Genomic DNA, 23,637 nt, shown 5'->3' on the forward strand with positions numbered 1-23,637 from the left:
TCTATCCGTCACGGACCCTTTAATTAACTAATACAATGCACATAACGACTCCTAACAAAAGTTCTATACTGAAATCAACAAGATTTGGTATGCCTAAATACAAAAAATAACATTGGCAGTTACCAGTGAATTTTTATAACACGTCAAAGTACAGTTGGAACCTCCGTCACAAAAAAATGGTTTCGTAATAGCCTCTTAAGCATTTTAAAACAAGCTGATAAAATTTTTTTTACAAAATTATGAATTTGAACCAAATGATAGGCAAATAAGCAAACTTTTTAGATACATTTTCTTATAAAATACGCGCATGCTGTTAAAATTAACAAATGAACCAAACATAACATTAACACACTGTTACCTAGAATTACCTTAAACTGTTATTAATACTTTCAGGTTTTATATCCAAAATGTGGAGCTTGCTTTTGAAATGAAAAAGTTAAGGCTTACGTTAAGACGATCGACAGTTTTAAGGTTTATTAACATCTAAATTTCAGTTGAGGCTGCGTGTGATTATTTTCAACAATTTTGTGGCCTAAAATACTTTTATTTGTGTTCATCCAGTCATATGGAGTAGCGTGTCGCGTTGGTTTGCCCTTTTTGTCCCGGCGGCAATATTTGGGACACATTTTTATAACACCGGATTCGATTTGCTTAAGGTTACTGTAAAGGAAAAGGATCACTTTATGAGTAGTCTCAGAAAAACCCTTATAATTTATCAATACTTTTATATTTTTTTTGTTTTGTTTTTGTTTCTGAATGCTTGATGAAACACTTTTTTGATGGTGTTATTTTCGTGTTATGTTTATTTTCTAAAGAGAAATGTTGTTAATTTTCTGTTGTTGATTTTCCAAAGAGAAAATATAATGAAATAAATACACACCATTTTTTCACCGTACATTTTAAAATGACTCCTTTTTACGAACGCGTGGTCGCAGACTTCTCGTTTTTACACCAATATATTCAGCATAAATTAAATTTAAAAAGGTTCCCGTGTTTTTTTTTCTAACAACGTCGTTATGAAATTATTTGTAATTATATATAATCATTCAGAAAAATGCATATTTTTTTCTTTCTGTCGTCATAATTCGCTAATCAGTAATTTATACAAAAAAATCCGGGAACCTTTTGTGCATAATTTATTCAGCTTTCCATTACCGAAAATTTCAATGAGCCAATAGGAAGCTTTCGGAAAAAGAGACCACAAACGTAAAGGCATGTATGCGAAAATTTACTGACGAGATATTTGTTTTTAAAGATTTTCGTAGGTGTTATGAAAATGTGTGAACAGAGTATGCATAAAGATGATAGAAGTGTGAATTTTTTCTTTATGCTGAATATGCGTGACGCGTTCAGAATTATTAACAGACAGAAGTCAGGGTTACAAGAGAAAGCTTATATGCATTCTTCTTAACTTTGATTTTTTTAACGATTTTTTATACGACAACATTTATATATGTATATCAAAAAAATATTATTTTGCATATTTTCAATGTTTACAAAAAATATGCTCAACTCATTTTGCACATATTTTGTCGAAGGTGTGAAGGATATAACAGCTCTAAAAAGGCTTTTTCCGGAAAAAAGGGATGTTCCAAATATTTTCATGGAATATAAAATATGTCATTCGAAAGAGAATTTTTTTTTTCTATATGTCATGAATTTATTGCAAAAAACCTAAAAAAAAATTTGTTTCCTTTACAGTAACCTTAAGATTGCGTATTTCAATTCATTTCAATTCAAAATCCTTTACTATTTCTTAGCGCTGGTTTCTTAGCGTAAACAGATTCTGATAATTAGTTTAAAGTTAGTTAACTAAAAAGTTATTTAATTGGTTAAATATTGGTTAATTATGGTAACTAGATTATCTGTGCAGCCAGGAAAGGACGTGAAGCAACCTCGTTCCCAGCCCTTTTTGTCTCTCAGCGGCGCTGCGATTTTTGATAGGTCTCACGAAAAAGGCCCTGAAGAAGGCTGATTTTATTCCGAGCCGTGATTGGTCGAGAATTTCCAGCGAATTATGCGAAAGATAATACGTTACTCGGTCCGTGAAATATTCACGTTGAAACTAATTGTAAACAATAAAGATGGGCGACACTACTGTGCACACATGCTTCAATTAGCTTCACCCAGTTAACTCTCAGCCCAGATGTGCTTACATGCTTCTTATGCTCAAATTAATGTTAACAACCGACCCAAGCGATTGTCTAGCTAGCTAGTTATAAAACAAGAAGTGTAGACGTATATATAGTTACAGATAGATAGCCATCCGATACGCAAAAGAGACAACATGTCCTGGGATTGAGATTGGACGTGAAGGTTTTCAATTGAAGTTTTGTTTATTTTATGTTTGCCAAGTTTTTTATGCTAATCAAAATGTGGAGACCAGGAAAACTTTTCCATTTTTTTTATTGTATCAAAACAAACAGGCTTTTGTAAAAACGTGTTGCTGCATTCATTTTAGCGCAAGAATTTGTAATTATGCTTTTCTTATTCATTTATGGTTGGATTTCTTGTGTTTTAACTGTAAAATTTGAGGATAGGTGTTTGCAGTTTTTAATTTTTTATAATAACATATTACATGTGTTTTTAACAAAAACGCTGTTTCTGACACATAAGAAAAGTGCCACCCGAAACACCCGTTCCCAGCGCCTGTTGTCTCTTTCTGTAACAGGGACGGCGAGGCGAACATCGCTGTCTGATGTGAGACGCAAGAAAATATACAATATTCCCTGGGTCCGAGATTTCCAATACCCTAATAGTGACGCTCGGGAACCGATGCTTTAAATATTTTAATCAAAATGTAGATTTTATAAAATTCGAATTGTGAACAGTCAACCTTGATCCCAGAATTTCCGTCTCGCAGTCCCGTTTATTAAAAAAGAAACAAAGAGCCCGGGGTCGAGGTTGGTAAACAATCTTTAAATATATTGAATGCAGGTTCGTTTCCGCTATAATGCAAAAAGCTTACGAACTTTTTCACCGTTAAAGAGTTACCTATTTTTCGTAAAATATAAATACAAATCTATCGCTGTTATAACGTTCAAATCTAGATAATGTGATTACTAAATTGACAAGACCAAGAAGATTGTAGTAGTCTCTCAAGCATTTATAGTTTTTTTAAAAATATTCCGTCGCCGGGCGGGGTGGAATTTTTAAAATCGCCTGATGGAAGATATAGATATATATCTAGAGACAGCACAGAGCCTGGACGCTGCTTAGTTTGTGTTCAGGCTAAAACCTCAAAAAATTTACATATTTTTGAAAGTCAATGCTTTATTTTAATATTTGTCAATTTAATGACTAATCTGAACGGAAATTGTGTACTCTTCGTGCGGCCAGAACATTTTGTGTACGGCCATAACTAAAAGTGCTTACATTTTGTTGGTCGCTCCCTTGCTACTTGCTGGTGTCTGGGATGATTGTAGTTGCACATTTTTTGAAATCGTGTATTTTATCAGGTAAGAATTATTTTATATGTAAGTGAGAATGATGTGCTGGCTGGCTAGCTATCTCAATTTTTGGTGCTGACATACCCCTTTTAATAGTCGTGAAATTACTTACATACTCACTATCGCATCATAACATCGTATAGAGCCAGATAGCTAGCTAGCTACACAAAATAGTGCTTTGATTAGAGTTCCTATTTTCTTAAAGAGCAGCAACGAAAAACATTTGTCCTGCTTTGCGTAATTTTTTTATTACTGGACACCCGACTCCTGTTCGTATGGGAAAAAAGGGCGCTGAAAAAAAATTCCAAACAACTCTTTGTGGGCCACTTCTGTCAGATAAAAAGGTATATTCGCACAGGATTTCTTTTAGATTTTTTGCAGAAAAGTTGCTGAAACATGACAAAAGTTTATTGTTGCTACACCGAACAGTCAGGGTGAACTGATGATTAACCTGTAACAATATATATATTTAGCTGATGCAGGATAATTAGACGCTGCGCATAGTATAATTAGCCGTTAAAAGCTTTCTTGTGTTATTAACAGCTAACTGCGTCTTTTCCATGTATTTTCTGGAAATCAGACTAGTGTTGTTGTTTAATAATGCTCATTTTGAGCTACGCAGACTCAATCAGGGTCCGCGCTCTACCAGACAACTCCCTGCAACATCCAACAGCCCACACAGTGTGCCATCTCCCCTATTTTCCTCACATGGTGGGTTAACCTAGGGCTATGGTACCATTCACTCGTCCATATTGAATTGCTGCCAAGGGGAATCGAAACCCATTCTCTCGCACAAAGTGCCAGAGTTATAACCACTAAGCTAGGATGTCATTGAAAACAGCTATTCTGTTACTGGCTAATTATCAGTTCTCCGTAAGTGCCTAATTTTCTTGAAAATCTTTCTTGAACTCACCGTAAGTATCAGAAATATTTTTCTAAGATTTCTTAGAAAAACTTGATTTTTAAAAATCTCACGAAAAGGACCATCGATTTATCAAATCCGCAAGTTTATTGTGTGTTTACCTTTTTTTGTTTCAACTTCTTAAATTCAATTCGTCAATTTAAAATTTCAGAAGTAATTTCAGAAAAATGCAACTAAGACTCTCCGAAAAGATATTCAAATCTGAGAATTCGAATCAAAAAAGGATAACTAACAATTAAATTTGTAGAATTCAATGAATCGATTTCAATAAAATAAATCCTGTATTGTCCACAGGTTTCAAAATCATGGATCGCCTGCTTAATATGTTACTTGTTTAACAAAAATATCGCAAACCAACTTGATTAAATTTATATACATATATTAATATATAAATATACCTTGTGCATCCCATGGCATTGATTTGTATCTTTTTAATAAATTTCCTTTTTCAAATTAAAGAGGCAAAGACAGTTTAAAGAGTAACTAAACAACCTGGTGATAATTCAGTTTATGGCAAAATTGTATTCTTGTGTCTTATTTTTAAAACATACTTTCTTTTTAGATCAGCTCTTATCAAATCATACACCATCAGCATTTAAACAAATCTTCAACAGGAGAGAGCTCGTTCAAAAGTAATTATATTCGAATCGTCAAGTTTATTCATAACAAGATTAGTATTATTGAAATTGAAATTTCCATAATTTTTCTAATCAGTTTTAAAAATATACAGTTAAAGTTTTAACTGTTATTTTAGAATACTTCATATAGCTATGTAAAATTTTTATTTTTTATTTATTGAGTTGTATTTTAACATTGCAGGTTAGTTGCAATAATAATAATGAGAATTGGGATAGCTACTCAGTGATTTGTTTACCCCATAATTCTCCGTTTTCAAGGTCTACTTCAAATTTCAATATCTTTCAGGCTATTGACGGAAATCTTGAAGCCGCAGGGCTTTTTGTTTGTTTGTCAAATTAGTGCAACTAAATACAAATCATACATGATACAAATATTTCGCAAATCTTAAATAAGGTTTATTTTCAGCCACTTTTACAAATCATTAGCAAAAATGCTGACAGCAGAAATTTTTTTCTGCCCAAGCTGTAGTAACAAATTGTGGTACTTGTGGTAAGTTTTATGTTTACAGAACAAAAACTAGAAATAACAGAGGGGTGGCGAATTGACCTTTTCCACCAGCATTAAGGTGTCCTCAAATAGCCCAGCATGATTAAACCACGTATAAAACATTTTTTTACGTCAAACTGGGAACATATTGCAATATATAGTACATCCAAGGACATAAAATGCTGCAGAAATTTTCTCACAAGGACAAACGTCACTGGTGAGGGACGATACAGCTGACATGACTATTCAGGATGTAAACATGACAATCACACATGCATTATCGTGGCAGAATTCCGTCAGTAACCATAGTTAACGTGGAACTTTTCTCTCTTCAATTTCTTCACCTTCCAATATTACCACACCCTTTCTCAAGATATTCAGTTACAAATAAAAAGAAAAATTACCACACCCTTTCTCAACGAGTTTGGCAAAGTATATATAGGAAAGCTAAACCATCTTAACAATTCCATTAATGTTGACTTTTCTTTTTGCCAACTGCAACTATGTTATCATACCACAAGGAAAAAGTATTGCTCGTAGTTTACACACACGCTGGTCCGTGATCGGTAAATGACAATTAGGCCGTTTAGATACAGGGAACAACTTTTCAGCGTATTGTTTTTTGTTGTTATATTCAGTGTTTTTTTCTTCTTATTCAAAGTATTCATATAATTTGCAGTTTCACAATATTCCTTAAGTGAAAGAATCGCGTTTTGCAAACTTAGTGAAAACTGGTGATTGTAAATAAAACAAGAAGCCGTTCGGCATTCAAACTGGAAGATATCTGGTATTACATAAATAAAATAAAAGAAAGAATTTTTTAAAGGAGAGGCGAATAAAAAAATATTTTGTGGCTGCAAGAAATTAAATTTTAAAAGTGAGAGGAATTTTTTTATAGATTTCTAAATCCTATAATCAAGTTGACTACTATAATAACAATTAAATAACGATATTCACAACTAAGTATCGATAAATCTATCTAGCAACATTTTTACAGAATTTTTATGGCTGCTTGGGATGAAAATATCTAGGCTTTGGATGTATTTACCAGGAAACATCAAAAGCAAGATCTTTGATTTGAGATAACTAAGAATATCTTGTGTACTAAATACGGGCTTAATAACTCTGTACAAGAATAAGAAAATAAAAAAAGCATAACTTGTTTAGTTTTTTTGTGCATTTAACCATGCAGGTTGTTACGTAGCTGGAAAATCAGAATAGAGAAAAAACGGAGACAGATTACATCAGGTTACTTTATTACCTTTAAAATATTCACTTACAGTTGTTAATGGTACTTGTTGGTTTTCTGCCTCCCCCCCCCTCTCCCCCCCCCAACCCAAGGGTGAGGGTTGAAGTCAGGTTTCCTCATTGGGGAACGTAATTAACCGACAAGTAACCTGTTAGTATAAACTAAATATACAAAAACTACTAATGACATTAAACATCAAATATTAATTAGTGAAGTATACATAGCTTTTGTTTTGGTTTTTATACTTTACTAATTATTTGATTAACTACGATAAATATTTGTATTGTAAAATTAAGCTATGATCGATATCAGTGACAGATTTCATTTTTTATAATTCCACAAGTTCGTTGAAAATAGGGCTCAACTAAAAGTTGCATATAATGTCATCATTCAAGAAAATATTTATACAGTAGATTCTCTATAATTAAAAAATCTCTTTATATTTTCTGGCACGGTAAAAATACTTCAAAAAACTGAATAAAAGTGACTTTCCAGAATTCAACCTCCATGAGTTTTCTCCTTGGAGTTATATTTTGCAGCATTTTCTCTCTTTAATTTGAACATTTTACAAATTAAAAAAAAATTGACCAATGTGTATTCAAACGCAAAACACGTCTATAATTTTTCTTTCAACCAACAAATTTTCAATTTCAAGAAGAAAATGTTCCAGCATTTTTATATTTAACCAGAAGTCCCAAACGAAAGATTTAAATGCATAGATATCAAAATCACTGCACTGCAAAGAATTACAAAATCAGAATAATTTCTATAAGTTGAATTCCCTATAATTCAAACAAAATTTTTGTTTCACTGACCGTTCTGTATGCCTTAGATTACCGATTGAGCCGGAAAACGAAACAACTGCTTTAGAAGCGTGGACATATAAAACATTTCTAAACTGTGGAGGTGTTGGTCTCAGATTGGTCGTGTTGACTTGATGACGTGCTCATTCCTTTATGTCGATAAAGTACGTTCCAATTTCTACCGGTATCTGTCGTAAATAAGCTGCGTGCTCTTTTACGATATAGCCCTAAAACATTTGCACCTATTATATACACCGAGCACAGCATTAACCCTCGTAAACCTCTGAAAGTGGAATACAACAGACTGAAACAGGCGTTAAAAACTTCCTCGCTGTAACTGAGATGTGATTTAGCTATTTGAATAAAACCTAAACCTTCGGTGATGCCAAGTATAATAGCAAGCTTCAATGCGATTTTTAAGGTCTCCTTTTTAGTCTTCTTACCAGTTTTCAAGATTTCTTCGTTCACTTTGAATTCGCTGTGAATTTTACGTACTGTATACAGCAAGGTTGAAAGTGCGGTGAGAAATATGACGGCGACTGGAATAATGTAGAAGCCAACACGTGCATAAAAACCTGTAATCCAACAAAAGCCGGATGTACCATAACCAACAACGGTTGTTTTTGCTGCTAGTATTACAGACAGAGAAACTATTGAGGTTGGAGGAATGAGTGAATAAATACAGCGACGAATGAATTTCTTATTGTTATTTCCTCGACTGGCAACAGTGAAAGAACTGAATTTTGAAATCAAATCAAAAGCGATGATCATATTCCACATAAATGAACTCAATAAGCACCAGTGCAATGTTGCAGCAACTATTTTGCAAGCAGTTCCTGAAAAATTAGAGTTTATTGCCAGTAAAAATATTACCTCTGCGAAAAATAATGATATGCACATTCCCAATGTGTTCAATCCAGGAACAGTTCGAAGTTCTTTAAAAAGTAGGAAACTCAGAATAACAAATATGTAAAAACTGACACTAATAATTGTCCCTGTTAAGGAAATGTAGTGTTCAATCACATAGACAGTCTCCAAGTGGTTGCCTTTAACGCCGTACCCTGTAAACGAACTTCTGATACAAACACCATAACCTTTAGATAGTGGTATATATTCGCTCACGTTGTAAGTATCTACTTGACCAAGCCTTTTATGCAGAAGATTTCCCTCTTCACTGAAAGAGATGTGACCACTTATTTTTCTCCGAGGACAGTTGGAATGTAAATGATACTTTTGACAGGTGCTGTACCATTTACTTGATGACTTTTTGCTTATTTCAATCCACATTGAAATATTTTGTTTGGAGAATGTCTCATTTCCTTTCGTTACCATGCATGATCTAGTAAAGGAGCCATCAGTTCCATTGCGTATATTCGCCTCGGCACATATACGATATTTTGGGAAGTAACGAGACATTTCTAACTGGTAATGTTCTGTATATTTTAACTTTCTTCCTTTAGTTATCAAAATCTTTTCAATATTGTGCCATAAATTGTAATTATAACCCACTTCTAATGATTTAAAGAATTTATATATGTTTTGATTTACGTCTGACCAAGGAGGTAGAAGAAAATTTGACAAAATGATTACAAATTGGTCATCATTTGTTTGGTTTATCACTGAATAGGTTGTAAATTTATCATACATATAAGGTGGAAAATTTCGTAAAATCTTTATCTTACTGCTACTTATCACCTTTTTTAAAACCATATACAATGTCACGTTGCTACTAAAACATTTATCGAATGTTGGTTTAAGCACGTGTGTTTCAGGAATGGGCTTTTTGGGTTTTGGTAAACAGTCTTTCCCATCAAAGACAAAGTCAGGTGGACAAATGACTTTCTCACACTTCAGCGTTCCTGTGTCATATTTGCTTCCATTTTTGCAAATTGACCTGGACTTTTGATTGGCAATTTGAAATTGATTGGTATTAAAATTTAGCAGTAACGACCACGTAGGATCAGGTCCTCTGGAACAACTAGTAGGTCCAAAACAAAAGTCATCACAATAATCAATAGGTGGAAATGTAGAAGTGTGATTATTTTGATTACAAAGCCAGCAATGGTAATTTTGAAAACCTGCAACTTTACCACTATAAACATGGCAAAGTTCGTAATGTATATTCGATCTTGGACAATCTCCCTTTAAGTAATCCATGGGGTTACATTTTTTTGACTTGTAGTAACGTGAATTTGCTAAAGAGAACTCACATTCTTTAAAACTGCTTTCAATATCAAGCCCAAGAGAAGTGTTATAAAGCATTTTATAAAACGTTTGTGGATTTTTTACGTTGCAATCTGCTTTAACGCTGATTGGTTGGTATTTGGTGATAAAATTACATTTAGCACAAAACGAATTTCGATATATGTATCCATTAAAACCCTTTACTGGTAAATTAGAGTGAAGCAATCCGCCTGTAAAACCGTGTAAGCACTTCTTTACGTTATCAACACTTGCCTTTGGCAAGCAGGACTTCACCATTAGCCGATATTCAGTTTGATAACCAAACGAATACGCCATGGGAAGTATTGGTTCACAAAAATAATCTTTATATTCCTGCGAGGTTTGAATGAATTGGTTTATGTACGAATTTAAATTCACAGGATGTGTTTCGTTCCAAAATTTATCAATACAACATCTCTTTCTTACCATACAGTCGTCACTGCAGTCGCAACATTTTTCTCTAGGAGCATTGCATAGATATTGTTCCAAACCTTTGTTAAATCCAAAATCATACGCTTTGGAAATATTCATAAATTGTCTAATTGGAAATTTTTGCTTTAAATATTTTATTTCACCTTTATTTTCTTCAAGGGCTCCGATTGAGAACGTGCTTTCAAATTTTGTAGAATCCTCGCCATTGGGCATATAACAATGCCGAAATTTGCAAGGTGCAGCAGAGCAGGTGAAATCAATATCCGGCATGGGCAATGTAACTGGATATGCTTCTTGTATTGTCACGTTTTTAAGTGTGGTAACATTATGGGTTCCGTTATGAAAATGAGTTGGTTGAACAACAGTTTTATTGATAACAATAACTTCTAAATTCTGATTGGCTGCGCACATTGCACAATGGTAATTTTTGTATTCACCCATAGTCTTTCCATACGCATTGCATAAGTTATAAAACGGGTCAGTTTGTGGACATACATTCTGTTTTCTTTCACACGCACGAATATACCCTTGTTGAAAATGGTCGCTAGTATCTAAGGAAAACTCGCATTTACTTAGTTTGTTCAACTCCTCTTTACTGATGGTTTTCCTGAGCATAAGATTTGACGCATTTTCGCACTTTGCTTTTATATCAATAAATTTGTAATCAAATACTAAATTGCATTTGGCACAGTGCAAATTTCTATACAAGTAGGTGTCGTTGCCTAGTACTGGAATATCATCCTTGATATGCAAGCTCGATTTCAGACAGCGCTCTACATCATCTCCTGTTGTATTCGGAAGACAGGATTTTACCATGAAATATGATTTCACAGGGTGTGTTTTATTTACTGTCAAAGCTGGTTCACAGGACATATTTTTATACTTTTGTGATTCACTCAGAAAGAGTTTAAGATACGTCTGCAAGTGATCTTTTTTTTCATCGTCCCACAACTTGTCTATGCAGCAAGTTTTGTACTTCATACAATCGTCAGAGCAGTCACAACATATGTTTCCTCCATAACGACACAAATGTGAGTATGCTCTGTCTGAATCAAAAAATTTCTTCATCGGAAACAAATCCGCATCAAGAAATTTTAGCTGTCCCAAAATCAACAACGTCAGTGGTATAACCGAAGGCATAATTTCGTTGCTACGAAATAATAATAAAAATACAATAAATACAGGAAAAGAAATATGCTAGTCGCAAATGTAAACATAAATTCTTGTAAACGGCCTCTTTTCATAGGTAATATTTTTAGCAAAATTCATGGGCGATTTTTTGTGGATGAATTAAATTACCGGGTTCTAGTTACAATCAAAATGATTACAATATGCGACAAGAAAAGATTACAAATTTTGGGATTGTAAAGTGCTATGGGATTAAAAAATGCGATGCGATAACAAAGTGATACACTACAACTTCTGATGCATACATAACATTTCTGATCAAGTGGCTTATTTAAGAGGAGTTTGCATTCAACACAAGTTGTATCCACGGGTTCGTGTGTCTTGCTACTGTGGTTATCATGTTGCGCATAAGGATATTAAGTATAGATATCTTGTTCTACAAATTTACAAGTAACAATTTAAGACATTTTTATTCCAGGATGTTCATTTAATCGATTAGATTTTTTGTGATATATTTGCAAGGCTAACCCAAACTATTTCTTGTAATTGCGGTGTGGGGCAGAACTTATGAAAGATACACTTCCTTTGTTTGTTTTGTTCGCACTTTTTTGTTTGTTCTCTTTATAGAGAGGACCTTTTTTAGGGTTCCTAGGATGTTTACTAAATCCACGAATTAAGAGTTGAAATTTACGAGTTGGTACAATACTTTTACTAGTCGCGAATTACAAATTTAAAGCACGGGTTGCCAATTTAAAGTAAGAATTGAAGATTTAAAGTGCGAATTGAAGATTTAAATTGCGAATTGAAGATTTAAAGTGCGAATTGAAGATTTAAAGTGCGAATTGAAGATTTAAAGTGCGAATTGAAGGTTTAAAGTGTGTGTTGAAGATTTAAAGTGCGAATTGAAGGTTTAAAGTGCGAATTGAAGATTTAAAGTGCGAATTGAAGGTTTAAAGTGTGTGTTGAAGATTTAAAGTGTGTGTTGAAGATTTAAAGTGCGAGTTGAAGATTTAAAGTGCGAATTGAAGATTTAAAGTGCGAATTGAAGGTTTAAAGTGCGAATTGAAGATTTAAAGTGTGTGTTGAAGATTTAAAGTGCGAGTTGAAGATTTAAAGTGCGAATTGAAGATTTAAAGTACGAGTTGAAGATTTAAAGTGTGTGTTGAAGATTTATAGTGTGAGTCGAAGATTTAAAGTGTGAGTCGAAGATTTAAAGTGCGAGTTGAAGATTTAAAGTGCGAGTTTAGGATTTAAAGTGCGAGTTGAAGATTTAAAGTGAGAGTCGAAGATTTAAAGTGCGAGTTGAAGATTTAAAGTGTGTGTTGAAGATTTAAAGTGTGAGTCGAAGATTTAAAGTGTGAGTCGAAGATTTAAAGTGCGAGTTGAAGATTTAAAGTGCGAATTGAAGGTTTAAAGTGTGTGTTGAAGATTTAAAGTGCGAATTGAAGATTTAAAGTGCGAGTTGAACATTTAAAGTGTGTGTTGAAGATTTAAAGTGCGAATTAAAGGTTTACAGTGTGTGTTGAAGATTTAAAGTGTGTGTTGAAGATTTAAAGTGCGAGTTGAAGATTTAAAGTGCGAATTGAAGATTTAAAGTGCGAATTGAAGATTTAAAGTGCGAGTTGAAGATTTAAAGTGTGTGTTGAAGATTTAAAGTGTGTGTTGAAGATTTAAAGTGAGAGTTGAAGATTTAAAGTGCGAATTGAAGATTTAAAGTGTGTGTTGAAGATTTAAAGTGTGAGTCGAAGATTTAAAGTGCGAGTTGAAGATTTAAAGTGTGTGTTGAAGATTTAAAGTGTGAATTGAAGATTTAAAGTGTGTGTTGAAGGTTTAAAGTGCGAATTGAAGATTTAAAGTGCGAATTGAAGATTTAAAGTGCGAATTGAAGATTTAAAGTGCGAGTTGAAGATTTAAAGTGTGTGTTGAAGATTTAAAGTGCGAGTTGAAGATTTAAAGTGCGAATTGAAGGTTTAAAGTGCGAGTTGAAGATTTAAAGTGTGTGTTGAAGATTTAAAGTGCGAGTTGAAGGTTTAAAGTGCGAATTGAAGGTTTAAAGTGTGTGTTGAAGATTTAAAGTGAGAGTTGAAGATTTAAAGTGCGAATTGAAGATTTAAAGTGTGTGTTGAAGATTTAAAGTGTGTGTTGAAGATTTAAAGTGTGTGTTGAAGATTTAAAGTGTGTGTTGAAGATTTAAAGTGAGAGTTGAAGATTTAAAGTGCGAATTGAAGATTTAAAGTGCGAATTGAAGATTTAAAGTGCGAATTGAAGATTTAAAGTACGAGTTGAAGATTTGAAGTGCGAGTTGAAGATTTAAAGTGTGTGTTGAAGATTTAAAGTGCGAGTTGAAGATTTAAAGTGCGAATTGAAGGTTTAAAGTGTGTGTTGAAGATTTAAAGTGCGAGTTGAAGATTTAAAGTGCGAATTGAAGATTTAAAGTGTGAGTTGAAGATTTAAAGTGTGAGTTGAAGATTTAAAGTGCGAGTTGAAGATTTAAAGTGCGAATTGAAGATTTAAAGTGTGAGTTGAAGATTTAAAGTGTGTGTTGAAGATTTAAAGTGAGAGTTGAAGATTTAAAGTGCGAATTGAAGATTTGAAGTGCGAATTGAAGATTTAAAGTGTGTGTTGAAGATTAAAAGTGCGAATTGAAGATTTAAAGTGTGTGTTGAAGATTTAAAGTGTGAGTCGAAGATTTAAAGTGCGAATTGAAGGTTTAAAGTGTGTGTTGAAGATTTAAAGTGAGAGTTGAGGATTTAAAGTGACAATTGAAGATTTAAAGTGCGAATTGAAGATTTAAATTGCGAATTGAAGATTTAAAGTGCGAATTGAAGGTTTAAAGTGTGTGTTGAAGATTTAAAGTGCGAATTGAAGGTTTAAAGTGTGTGTTGAAGATTTATAGTGCGAGTTGAAGATTTAAAGTGCGAATTGAAGATTTAAAGTGTGAGTCGAAGATTTAAAGTGCGAGTTGAAGATTTAAAGTGCGAATCGAAGGTTTAAAGTGCGAGTTGAAGATTTAAAGTGTGTGTTGAAGATTTAAAGTGCGAATTGAAGGTTTAAAGTGCGAATTGAAGATTTAAAGTCCAAGTTGAAGATTTGAAGTGTGTGTTGAAGATTTAAAGTGTGTGTTGAAGATTTAAAGTGCGAATTAAAGGTTTACAGTGTGTGTTGAAGATTTAAAGTGCGAATTGAAGATTTAAAGTGCGAGTTGAAGATTTAAAGTGTGTGTTGAAGATTTAAAGTGCGAATTGAAGATTTAAAGTGTGTGTTGAAGATTTAAAGTGCGAGTTGAAGATTTAAAGTGTGTGTTGAAGATTTAAAGTGTGTGTTGAAGATTTAAAGTGCGAGTTGAAGATTTAAAGTGAGAGTTGAAGATTTAAAGTGCGAATTGAAGATTTAAAGTGTGTGTTGAAGATTTAAAGTGTGAGTCGAAGATTTAAAGTGCGAGTTGAAGATTTAAAGTGTGTGTTGAAGATTTAAAGTGCGAGTTGAAGGTTTAAAGTGCGAATTGAAGATTTAAAGTGCGAATTGAAGATTTAAAGTGCGAATTGAAGATTTAAAGTGCGAGTTGAAGATTTAAAGTGTGTGTTGAAGATTTAAAGTGCGAGTTGAAGATTTAAAGTGCGAATTGAAGGTTTAAAGTGCGAATTGAAGATTTAAAGTGTGAGTCGAAGATTTAAAGTGCGAGTTGAAGATTTAAAGTGTGTGTTGAAGATTTAAAGTGCGAATTAAAGGTTTACAGTGTGTGTTGAAGATTTAAAGTGCGAATTGAAGATTTAAAGTGCGAGTTGAAGATTTAAAGTGTGTGTTGAAGATTTAAAGTGCGAATTGAAGATTTAAAGTGTGTGTTGAAGATTTAAAGTGCGAGTTGAAGATTTAAAGTGTGTGTTGAAGATTTAAAGTGTGTGTTGAAGATTTAAAGTGCGAGTTGAAGATTTAAAGTGAGAGTTGAAGATTTAAAGTGCGAATTGAAGATTTAAAGTGTGTGTTGAAGATTTAAAGTGTGAGTCGAAGATTTAAAGTGCGAGTTGAAGATTTAAAGTGCGAGTTGAAGATTTAAAGTGTGTGTTGAAGATTTAAAGTGCGAGTTGAAGATTTAAAGTGCGAATTGAAGGTTTAAAGTGCGAATAGAAGATTTAAAGTGTGAGTCGAAGATTTAAAGTGCGAGTTGAAGATTTAAAGTGTGTGTTGAAGATTTAAAGTGCGAGTTGAAGATTTAAAGTGCGAATTGAAGGTTTAAAGTGCGAATTGAAGATTTAAAGTGTGAGTCGAAGATTTAAAGTGCGAGTTGAAGATTTAAAGTGTGTGTTGAAGATTTAAAGTGTGAGTCGAAGATTTAAAGTGTGAGTCGAAGATTTGAAGTGCGAGTTAAAGATTTAAAGTGCGAATTGAAGGTTTAAAGTGCGAGTTGAAGATTTAAAGTGCGAATTGAAGATTTAAAGTGCGAGTTGAAGGTTTAAAGTGTGTGTTGAAGATTTAAAGTGTGTGTTGAAGATTTAAAGTGTGTGTTGAAGATTTAAAGTGTGTGTTGAAGATTTAAAGTGCGAATTGAAGATTTAAAGTGCGAATTGAAGATTTAAAGTGCGAATTGAACATTTAAAGTGTGTGTTGAAGATTTAAAGTGCGAATTAAAGGTTTACAGTGTGTGTTGAAGATTTAAAGTGTGTGTTGAAGATTTAAAGTGCGAGTTGAAGATTTAAAGTGTGTGTTGAAGATTTAAAGTGTGTGTTGAAGATTTAAAGTGCGAGTTGAAGATTTAAAGTGCGAGTTGAAGATTTGAAGTGCGAGTTGAAGATTTAAAGTGCGAATTGAAGATTTAAAGTGCGAATTGAAGATTTAAAGTGTGTGTTGAAGATTTAAAGTGTGTGTTGAAGATTTAAAGTGCGAGTTGAAGATTTAAAGTGTGTGTTGAAGATTTAAAGTGTGTGTTGAAGATTTAAAGTGCGAGTTGAAGATTTAAAGTGCGAGTTGAAGATTTGAAGTGCGAGTTGAAGATTTAAAGTGCGAATTGAAGATTTAAAGTGCGAGTTGAAGATTTAAAGTGTGTGTTGAAGATTTAAAGTGTGTGTTGAAGATTTAAAGTGAGAGTTGAAGATTTAAAGTGCGAATTGAAGATTTAAAGTGTGTGTTGAAGATTTAAAGTGTGAGTCGAAGATTTAAAGTGCGAGTTGAAGATTTAAAGTGTGTGTTGAAGATTTAAAGTGCGAGTTGAAGGTTTAAAGTGCGAATTGAAGGTTTAAAGTGTGTGTTGAAGATTTAAAGTGCGAGTTGAAGATTTAAATTGCGAATTGAAGATTTAAAGTGCGAATTGAAGATTTAAAGTGCGAGTTGAAGATATAAAGTGCGAGTTGAAGGTTTAAAGTGTGTGTTGAAGATTTAAAGTGCGAGTTGAAGATTTAAAGTGCGAATTGAAGGTTTAAAGTGTGTGTTGAAGATTTAAAGTGCGAATTGAAGATTTAAAGTGCGAGTTGAACATTTAAAGTGTGTGTTGAAGATTTAAAGTGCGAATTAAAGGTTTACAGTGTGTGTTGAAGATTTAAAGTGTGTGTTGAAGATTTAAAGTGCGAGTTGAAGATTTAAAGTGCGAGTTGAAGGTTTAAAGTGCGAATTGAAGATTTAAAGTGCGAATTGAAGATTTAAAGTGCGAGTTGAAGATTTAAAGTGTGTGTTGAAGATTTAAAGTGTGTGTTGAAGATTTAAAGTGAGAGTTGAAGATTTAAAGTGCGAATTGAAGATTTAAAGTGTGTGTTGAAGATTTAAAGTGTGAGTCGAAGATTTAAAGTGCGAGTTGAAGATTTAAAGTGTGTGTTGAAGATTTAAAGTGCGAGTTGAAGGTTTAAAGTGCGAATTGAAGATTTAAAGTGCGAATTGAAGATTTAAAGTGCGAATTGAAGATTTAAAGTGCGAGTTGAAGATTTAAAGTGTGTGTTGAAGATTTAAAGTGCGAGTTGAAGGTTTAAAGTGCGAATTGAAGGTTTAAAGTGTGTGTTGAAGATTTAAAGTGCGAGTTGAAGATTTAAATTGCGAATTGAAGATTTAAAGTGCGAATTGAAGATTTAAAGTGCGAGTTGAAGATATAAAGTGCGAATTGAAGGTTTAAAGTGCGAATTGAAGATTTAAAGTGTGAGTCGAAGATTTAAAGTGCGAGTTGAAGATTTAAAGTGCGAATTGAAGATTTAAAGTGTGTGTTGAAGATTTAAAGTGCGAATTAAAGGTTTACAGTGTGTGTTGAAGATTTAAAGTGCGAATTGAAGATTTAAAGTGCGAGTTGAAGATTTAAAGTGTGTGTTGAAGATTTAAAGTGCGAATTGAAGGTTTAAAGTGTGTGTTGAAGATTTAAAGTGCGAGTTGAAGATTTAAAGTGCGAATTGAAGATTTGAAGTGCGAATTGAAGATTTAAAGTGTGTGTTGAAGATTTAAAGTGCGAATTGAAGATTTAAAGTGTGTGTTGAAGATTTAAAGTGTGAGTCGAAGATTTAAAGTGCGAATTGAAGGTTTAAAGTGTGTGTTGAAGATTTAAAGTGAGAGTTGAAGATTTAAAGTGAGAATTGAAGATTTAAAGTGCGAATTGAAGATTTAAATTGCGAATTGAAGATTTAAAGTGCGAATTGAAGGTTTAAAGTGTGTGTTGAAGATTTAAAGTGCGAATTGAAGGTTTAAAGTGTGTGTTGAAGATTTATAGTGCGAGTTGAAGATTTAAAGTGCGAATTGAAGATTTAAAGTGTGAGTCGAAGATTTAAAGTGCGAGTTGAAGATTTAAAGTGCGAATTGAAGGTTTAAAGTGCGAATTGAAGGTTTAAAGTGCGAATTGAAGATTTAAAGTGTGAGTCGAAGATTTAAAGTGCGAGTTGAAGATTTAAAGTGTGTGTTGAAGATTTAAAGTGCGAATTAAAGGTTTACAGTGTGTGTTGAAGATTTAAAGTGCGAATTGAAGATTTAAAGTGCGAGTTGAAGATTTAAAGTGTGTGTTGAAGATTTAAAGTGCGAATTAAAGGTTTACAGTGTGTGTTGAAGATTTAAAGTGTGTGTTGAAGATTTAAAGTGCGAGTTGAAGATTTAAAGTGCGAATTCAAGATTTAAAGTGCGAGTTGAAGATTTAAAGTGTGTGTTGAAGATTTAAAGTGTGTGTTGAAGATTTAAAGTGAGAGTTGAAGATTTAAAGTGCGAATTGAAGATTTAAAGTGCGAGTTGAAGATTTAAAGTGCGAATTGAAGATTTAAAGTGCGAGTTGAAGATTTAAAGTGTGTGTTGAAGATTTAAAGTGTGTGTTGAAGATTTAAAGTGAGAGTTGAAGATTTAAAGTGCGAATTGAAGATTTAAAGTGTGTGTTGAAGATTTAAAGTGTGAGTCGAAGATTTAAAGTGCGAGTTGAAGATTTAAAGTGTGTGTTGAAGATTTAAAGTGTGTGTTGAAGATTTAAAGTGCGAATTAAAGGTTTACAGTGTGTGTTGAAGATTTAAAGTGCGAATTGAAGATTTAAAGTGTGTGTTGAAGATTTAAAGTGTGAGTCGAAGATTTAAAGTGCGAGTTGAAGATTTAAAGTGTGTGTTGAAGATTTAAAGTGCGAGTTGAAGATTTAAAGTGTGTGTTGAAGATTTAAAGTGCGAGTTGAAGGTTTAAAGTGCGAATTGAAGGTTTAAAGTGTGAGTTGAAGATATAAAGTGTGTGTTGAAGATTTAAAGTGTGTGTTGAAGATTTAAAGTGCGAATTGAAGATTTAAAGTGCGAATTGAAGATTTAAAGTGTGTGTTGAAGATTTAAAGTGCGAGTTGAAGATTTAAAGTGTGTGTTGAAGATTTAAAGTGCGAATTGAAGGTTTAAAGTGCGAATTGAAGGTTTAAAGTGTGAGTTGAAGATATAAAGTGTGTGTTGAAGATTTAAAGTGTGTGTTGAAGATTTAAAGTGCGAATTGAAGATTTAAAGTGCGAGTTGAAGATATAAAGTGCGAGTTGAAGGTTTAAAGTGCGAATTGAAGGTTTAAAGTGCGAGTTGAAGATTTAAAGTACGAGTTGAAGATTTAAAGTGCGAATTGAAGATTTAAAGTGCGAGTTGAAGATTTAAAGTGTGTGTTGAAGATTTAAAGTGTGTGTTGAAGATTTAAAGTGAGAGTTGAAGATTTAAAGTGCGAATTGAAGATTTAAAGTGCGAATTGAAGATTTAAAGTGCGAATTGAAGATTTAAAGTACGAGTTGAAGATTTGAAGTGCGAGTTGAAAATTTAAAGTGTGTGTTGAAGATTTAAAGTGCGAGTTGAAGATTTAAAGTGCGAATTGAAGGTTTAAAGTGTGTGTTGAAGATTTAAAGTGCGAGTTGAAGATTTAAAGTGCGAATTGAAGATTTGAAGTGCGAATTGAAGATTTGAAGTGCGAATTGAAGATTTAAAGTGTGTGTTGAAGATTTAAAGTGCGAGTTGAAGATTTAAAGTGCGAATTGAAGATTTAAAGTGTGAGTCGAAGATTTAAAGTGCGAATTGAAGGTTTAAAGTGTGTGTTGAAGATTTAAAGTGAGAGTTGAAGATTTAAAGTGTGTGTTGAAGATTTAAAGTGCGAATTGAAGATTTAAAGTGTGTGTTGAAGATTTAAAGTGTGAGTCGAAGATTTAAAGTGCGAATTGAAGGTTTAAAGTGTGTGTTGAAGATTTAAAGTGAGAGTTGAAGATTTAAAGTGCGAATTGAAGATTTAAAGTGTGTGTTGAAGATTTAAAGTGTGAGTCGAAGATTTAAAGTGCGAGTTGAAGATTTAAAGTGTGTGTTGAAGATTTAAAGTGCGAGTTGAAGGTTTAAAGTGCAAATTGAAGATTTAAAGTGCGAGTTGAAGATTTAAATTGCGAATTGAAGATTTAAAGTGCGAATTGAAGATTTAAAGTGCGAGTTGAAGATTTAAAGTGTGTGTTGAAGATTTAAAGTGTGTGTTGAAGATTTAAAGTGAGAGTTGAAGATTTAAAGTGCGAATTGAAGATTTAAAGTGCGAATTGAAGATTTAAAGTGCGAATTGAAGATTTAAAGTACCAGTTGAAGATTTGAAGTGCGAGTGGTAGATTTAAAGTGTGTGTTGAAGATTTAAAGTGCGAGTTGAAGATTTAAAGTGCGAATTGAAGGTTTAAAGTGTGTGTTGAAGATTTAAAGTGCGAGTTGAAGATTTAAAGTGCGAATTGAAGATTTGAAGTGCGAGTTGAAGATTTAAAGTGTGTGTTGAAGATTTAAAGTGCGAATTGAAGATTTAAAGTGTGTGTTGAAGATTTAAAGTGTGAGTCGAAGATTTAAAGTGCGAATTGAAGGTTTAAAGTGTGTGTTGAAGATTTAAAGTGCGAGTTGAAGATTTAAAGTGCGAGTTGAAGATTTAAAGTGTGTGTTGAAGATTTAAAGTGAGAGTTGAAGATTTAAAGTGCGAATTGAAGATTTAAAGTGCGAATTGAAGATTTAAAGTGTGAGTTGAAGACTTAAAGTGCGAATTGAAGATTTAAAGTGCGAATTGAAGATTTAAAGTGTGAGTTGAAGACTTAAAGTGCGAATTGAAGATTTAAAGTGCGAATTGAAGATTTAAAGTGTGTGTTGAAAACTTAAAGTGCGAGTTGAAGATTTAAAGTGTGTGTTGAAGATTTAAAGTGCGAGTTGAAGATTTAAAGTGTGTGTTGAAGATTTAAAGTGTGTGTTGAAGATTTAAAGTGAGAGTTGAAGATTTAAAGTGCGAATTGAAGATTTAAAGTGCGAATTGAAGATTTAAAGTGTGAGTTGAAGACTTAAAGTGCGAATTGAAGATTTAAAGTGCGAATTGAAGATTTAAAGTGCGAGTTGAAGATTTAAAGTGTGTGTTGAAAACTTAAAGTGCGAGTTGAAAACTTAAAGTGCGAGTTGAAGATTTAAAGTGCGAATTGAAGATTTAAAGTACGAGTTGAAGATTTGAATTACAAGTTTAAGATTTAGTTATCATTAGTTATCACACGGATATTCTGAAGTATATTCAAGCCTTAAGATCAATTGTCAGTTATGAAGTCTGGAAACAATTTTTTTTAAGCAAAGGGTTTTAACACTGATATACCCTTTTTTATAGGAACACTCATTTTGAGGAAAGCCTTCAAATGTTTTTAACTTTTCTAATTCGAAAGGAGTATTCTTAACTGTTCTTAACATGTTCCAAATGTTGGACCTCTAAAGAAAATGAGTATATCGCCCCTGTCAAAACTTTTGCCTTAATTAAATTGGTAAGGTTGTTAATTTAAGAAAAGTGATCATTGGATGCATGTGAAGCCGAAAGACTGCTAAGCAATCTCCTTAACTTTTGGCCAAATTTGAGGTTGCTTCTTGTTTTTGGCTAGAGTGTTTTGGTAATGTGTTTCCTTATGGTTAAAGACATTGCTGGCTATCTCGATACTACAATCTAGGAGTTATCGTCAAGCTTTGTCACGGTTTTGCCAATACAAACAAAGAGCTACCACCATAAAAAATAGTTTGAGAGTGAATGCTTTGAAATAAAACAATGTAAAGCTAAGCGTTTAAAAATATAAACAACAGTATCCATCGCATTGCTTTCTTGCCATGTGCAAGTGAAGAACGAGGACTCAGTTAAGTTGGTACTAGCCGCACAAATTGGAAAGCAAGACAACATTTTTAATTATTCATAGAAAGCAGCCTGTTAAGTAGCTAGCCGCTTTGAAATCAGGCGACAAACCCTGGGGATGGAAGTTGGGTAAACACAGCTTTTTTGGAAACAGTGAGATGGCCCATACTTTGCATATACTTATCTTTCACTTCGTTTTTACTTGCAAACATAAAATCGTAGTATGAATGAAAATTCCATCTGTCCGTTGTGTCTGGTTTGATTTTTTAAGAATAGCATTATTGACATAGGTATACTTTAAAAAAACATTTTAAGATAATTCCTCGCACAAACCTAAGAATATTAAATTAAGGGAACTTAATTGTGCCAATGTGGATATAGTTTTACCAGTTTTGTCTAACTCATTGTAAGATTATACTTACGTAAAGCTTTGTTTTTAACAATACCATTTTTCGGTCTGACTCGTAGTCAGTTAGTCTCACTCGAAGTCGCTCGTAGTCACATTTGGATTAATGTACAACACAAAACATCTCTCAGTTCTCACTATGGCTTTAAATTAATCCTGGGAAGAGACCTCTTTGTTATCAAAAAACTTTAACGATCATTGCCCCATGATGTCTGCTTTAAAGAAAATTACGCACATAATTTTCGGACAAGCGTTTTGTATGAAATCAAAACCGTCTGAAATTTTGGTAATTAATATACACGGTTAGCAGCTAGTTGCGTGTAATAAATGAATACACATTTTGTAAATGCTGAGGTTATTTTACTGGAAAAAGGTTTGTTAATAAATTTTTGAATTTTGAGAATAAAAACATGATTTTGATACAACAAATAGACTTCATATTCGTCCATTTGATTCTTAACAGAGTGGTGTTCTATATAGAAACACAAGATACAAACCTTACCAGTTCTATTTTCAATCACTTCTCCTCTGTACTTTTGTGATACTTCTCTCTTTTGAAACGATTTTGAAACGATTGTGACAAGAAATAGTTTGCACAATTATATAATCTACCTAATTAATATTTTAACAATATATACTATTCCTTTGATAATAGCTAATTATTTCTATTCTAATATATTGAACTACAAGCTCTTCCGGAAAACAAAAGCATTCCGTTGTGTTTTTAAATTTCGAACCACATTTGTTATTCTTATTCACGGCATAGAAAAAAAAATGGAATCACAAAATTGCATTTTGAAAGAGATTGTAACCATACGGCTTACAGCGTTTAAACTTTATCCGGCCATCTTGTTGGTTTTAAAATTTCCTAGGTGTGACTCACAAAATATATTCTTTTTTAATTCAATATCAAAATATGGTTCACAAAAGCTGCTCTGTTATTATGGAAACGAAATGTTTCAATGGGACACTTGGCGCCAAACGGGAATACTTTAACAATTTTTTTTTTCATCTTCATATCAAAAAACGCTACAGGCACTGGGTTAGAGGTTGCAATAAATCGAGCCATATGAACCAAATCGTTGTGTTGACAGTTTTTGCTTAAATTAGTATTTATATAAAATTTGATCATTGTGATAAAGGAATCGTGGAAGAGCCGAAAGATTTTTAAGGTATCAACCTCGTTCTCAGGGTTTTGTGTCTCTTACTCGCGCTTATTGGTTGATAGTTATGACGAAAGAGCAATTTGGTAGAATTAGCATACAATTTTGTGGTTTTGAATTAGCGTTAAGCTTCGGGGACACGGAAACAAATTTTCATGCGATTGAATCAAAAATACGATTTGCTGCAAA

The 23,637-nt window shown here is 33.0% G+C and overlaps 1 protein-coding gene across 1 annotated transcript; it reads right to left on the bottom strand.

The window, feature by feature from the left end:
• Window positions 1-6,808: 6,808 nt before the first annotated feature.
• On the bottom strand, window positions 6,809-23,154 carry LOC130630669 (uncharacterized). Its single transcript, XM_057444244.1, has 2 exons — window positions 22,788-23,154; window positions 6,809-11,353 (listed from the first exon to the last, which is right to left on the bottom strand). Exon 2 carries the CDS (start codon window positions 11,341-11,343, stop codon window positions 7,639-7,641), a length of 3,705 nt encoding a protein of 1,234 aa, XP_057300227.1. The 5' UTR covers window positions 11,344-11,353; window positions 22,788-23,154; the 3' UTR covers window positions 6,809-7,638.
• Between the last annotated feature and the right edge of the window lie 483 nt (window positions 23,155-23,637).

Source organism: Hydractinia symbiolongicarpus, chromosome 2, assembly GCF_029227915.1.
Source record: "Hydractinia symbiolongicarpus strain clone_291-10 chromosome 2, HSymV2.1, whole genome shotgun sequence".
In the NCBI taxonomy this organism is placed as follows: domain Eukaryota; kingdom Metazoa; phylum Cnidaria; class Hydrozoa; order Anthoathecata; family Hydractiniidae; genus Hydractinia; species Hydractinia symbiolongicarpus.

Coding starts and splice junctions, on each gene's coding strand:
- LOC130630669 (XM_057444244.1), bottom strand. CDS start 11,343: ATGCCTTCGGTTATACCACTGACGTTGTTGATTTTGGGACAGCTAAAA.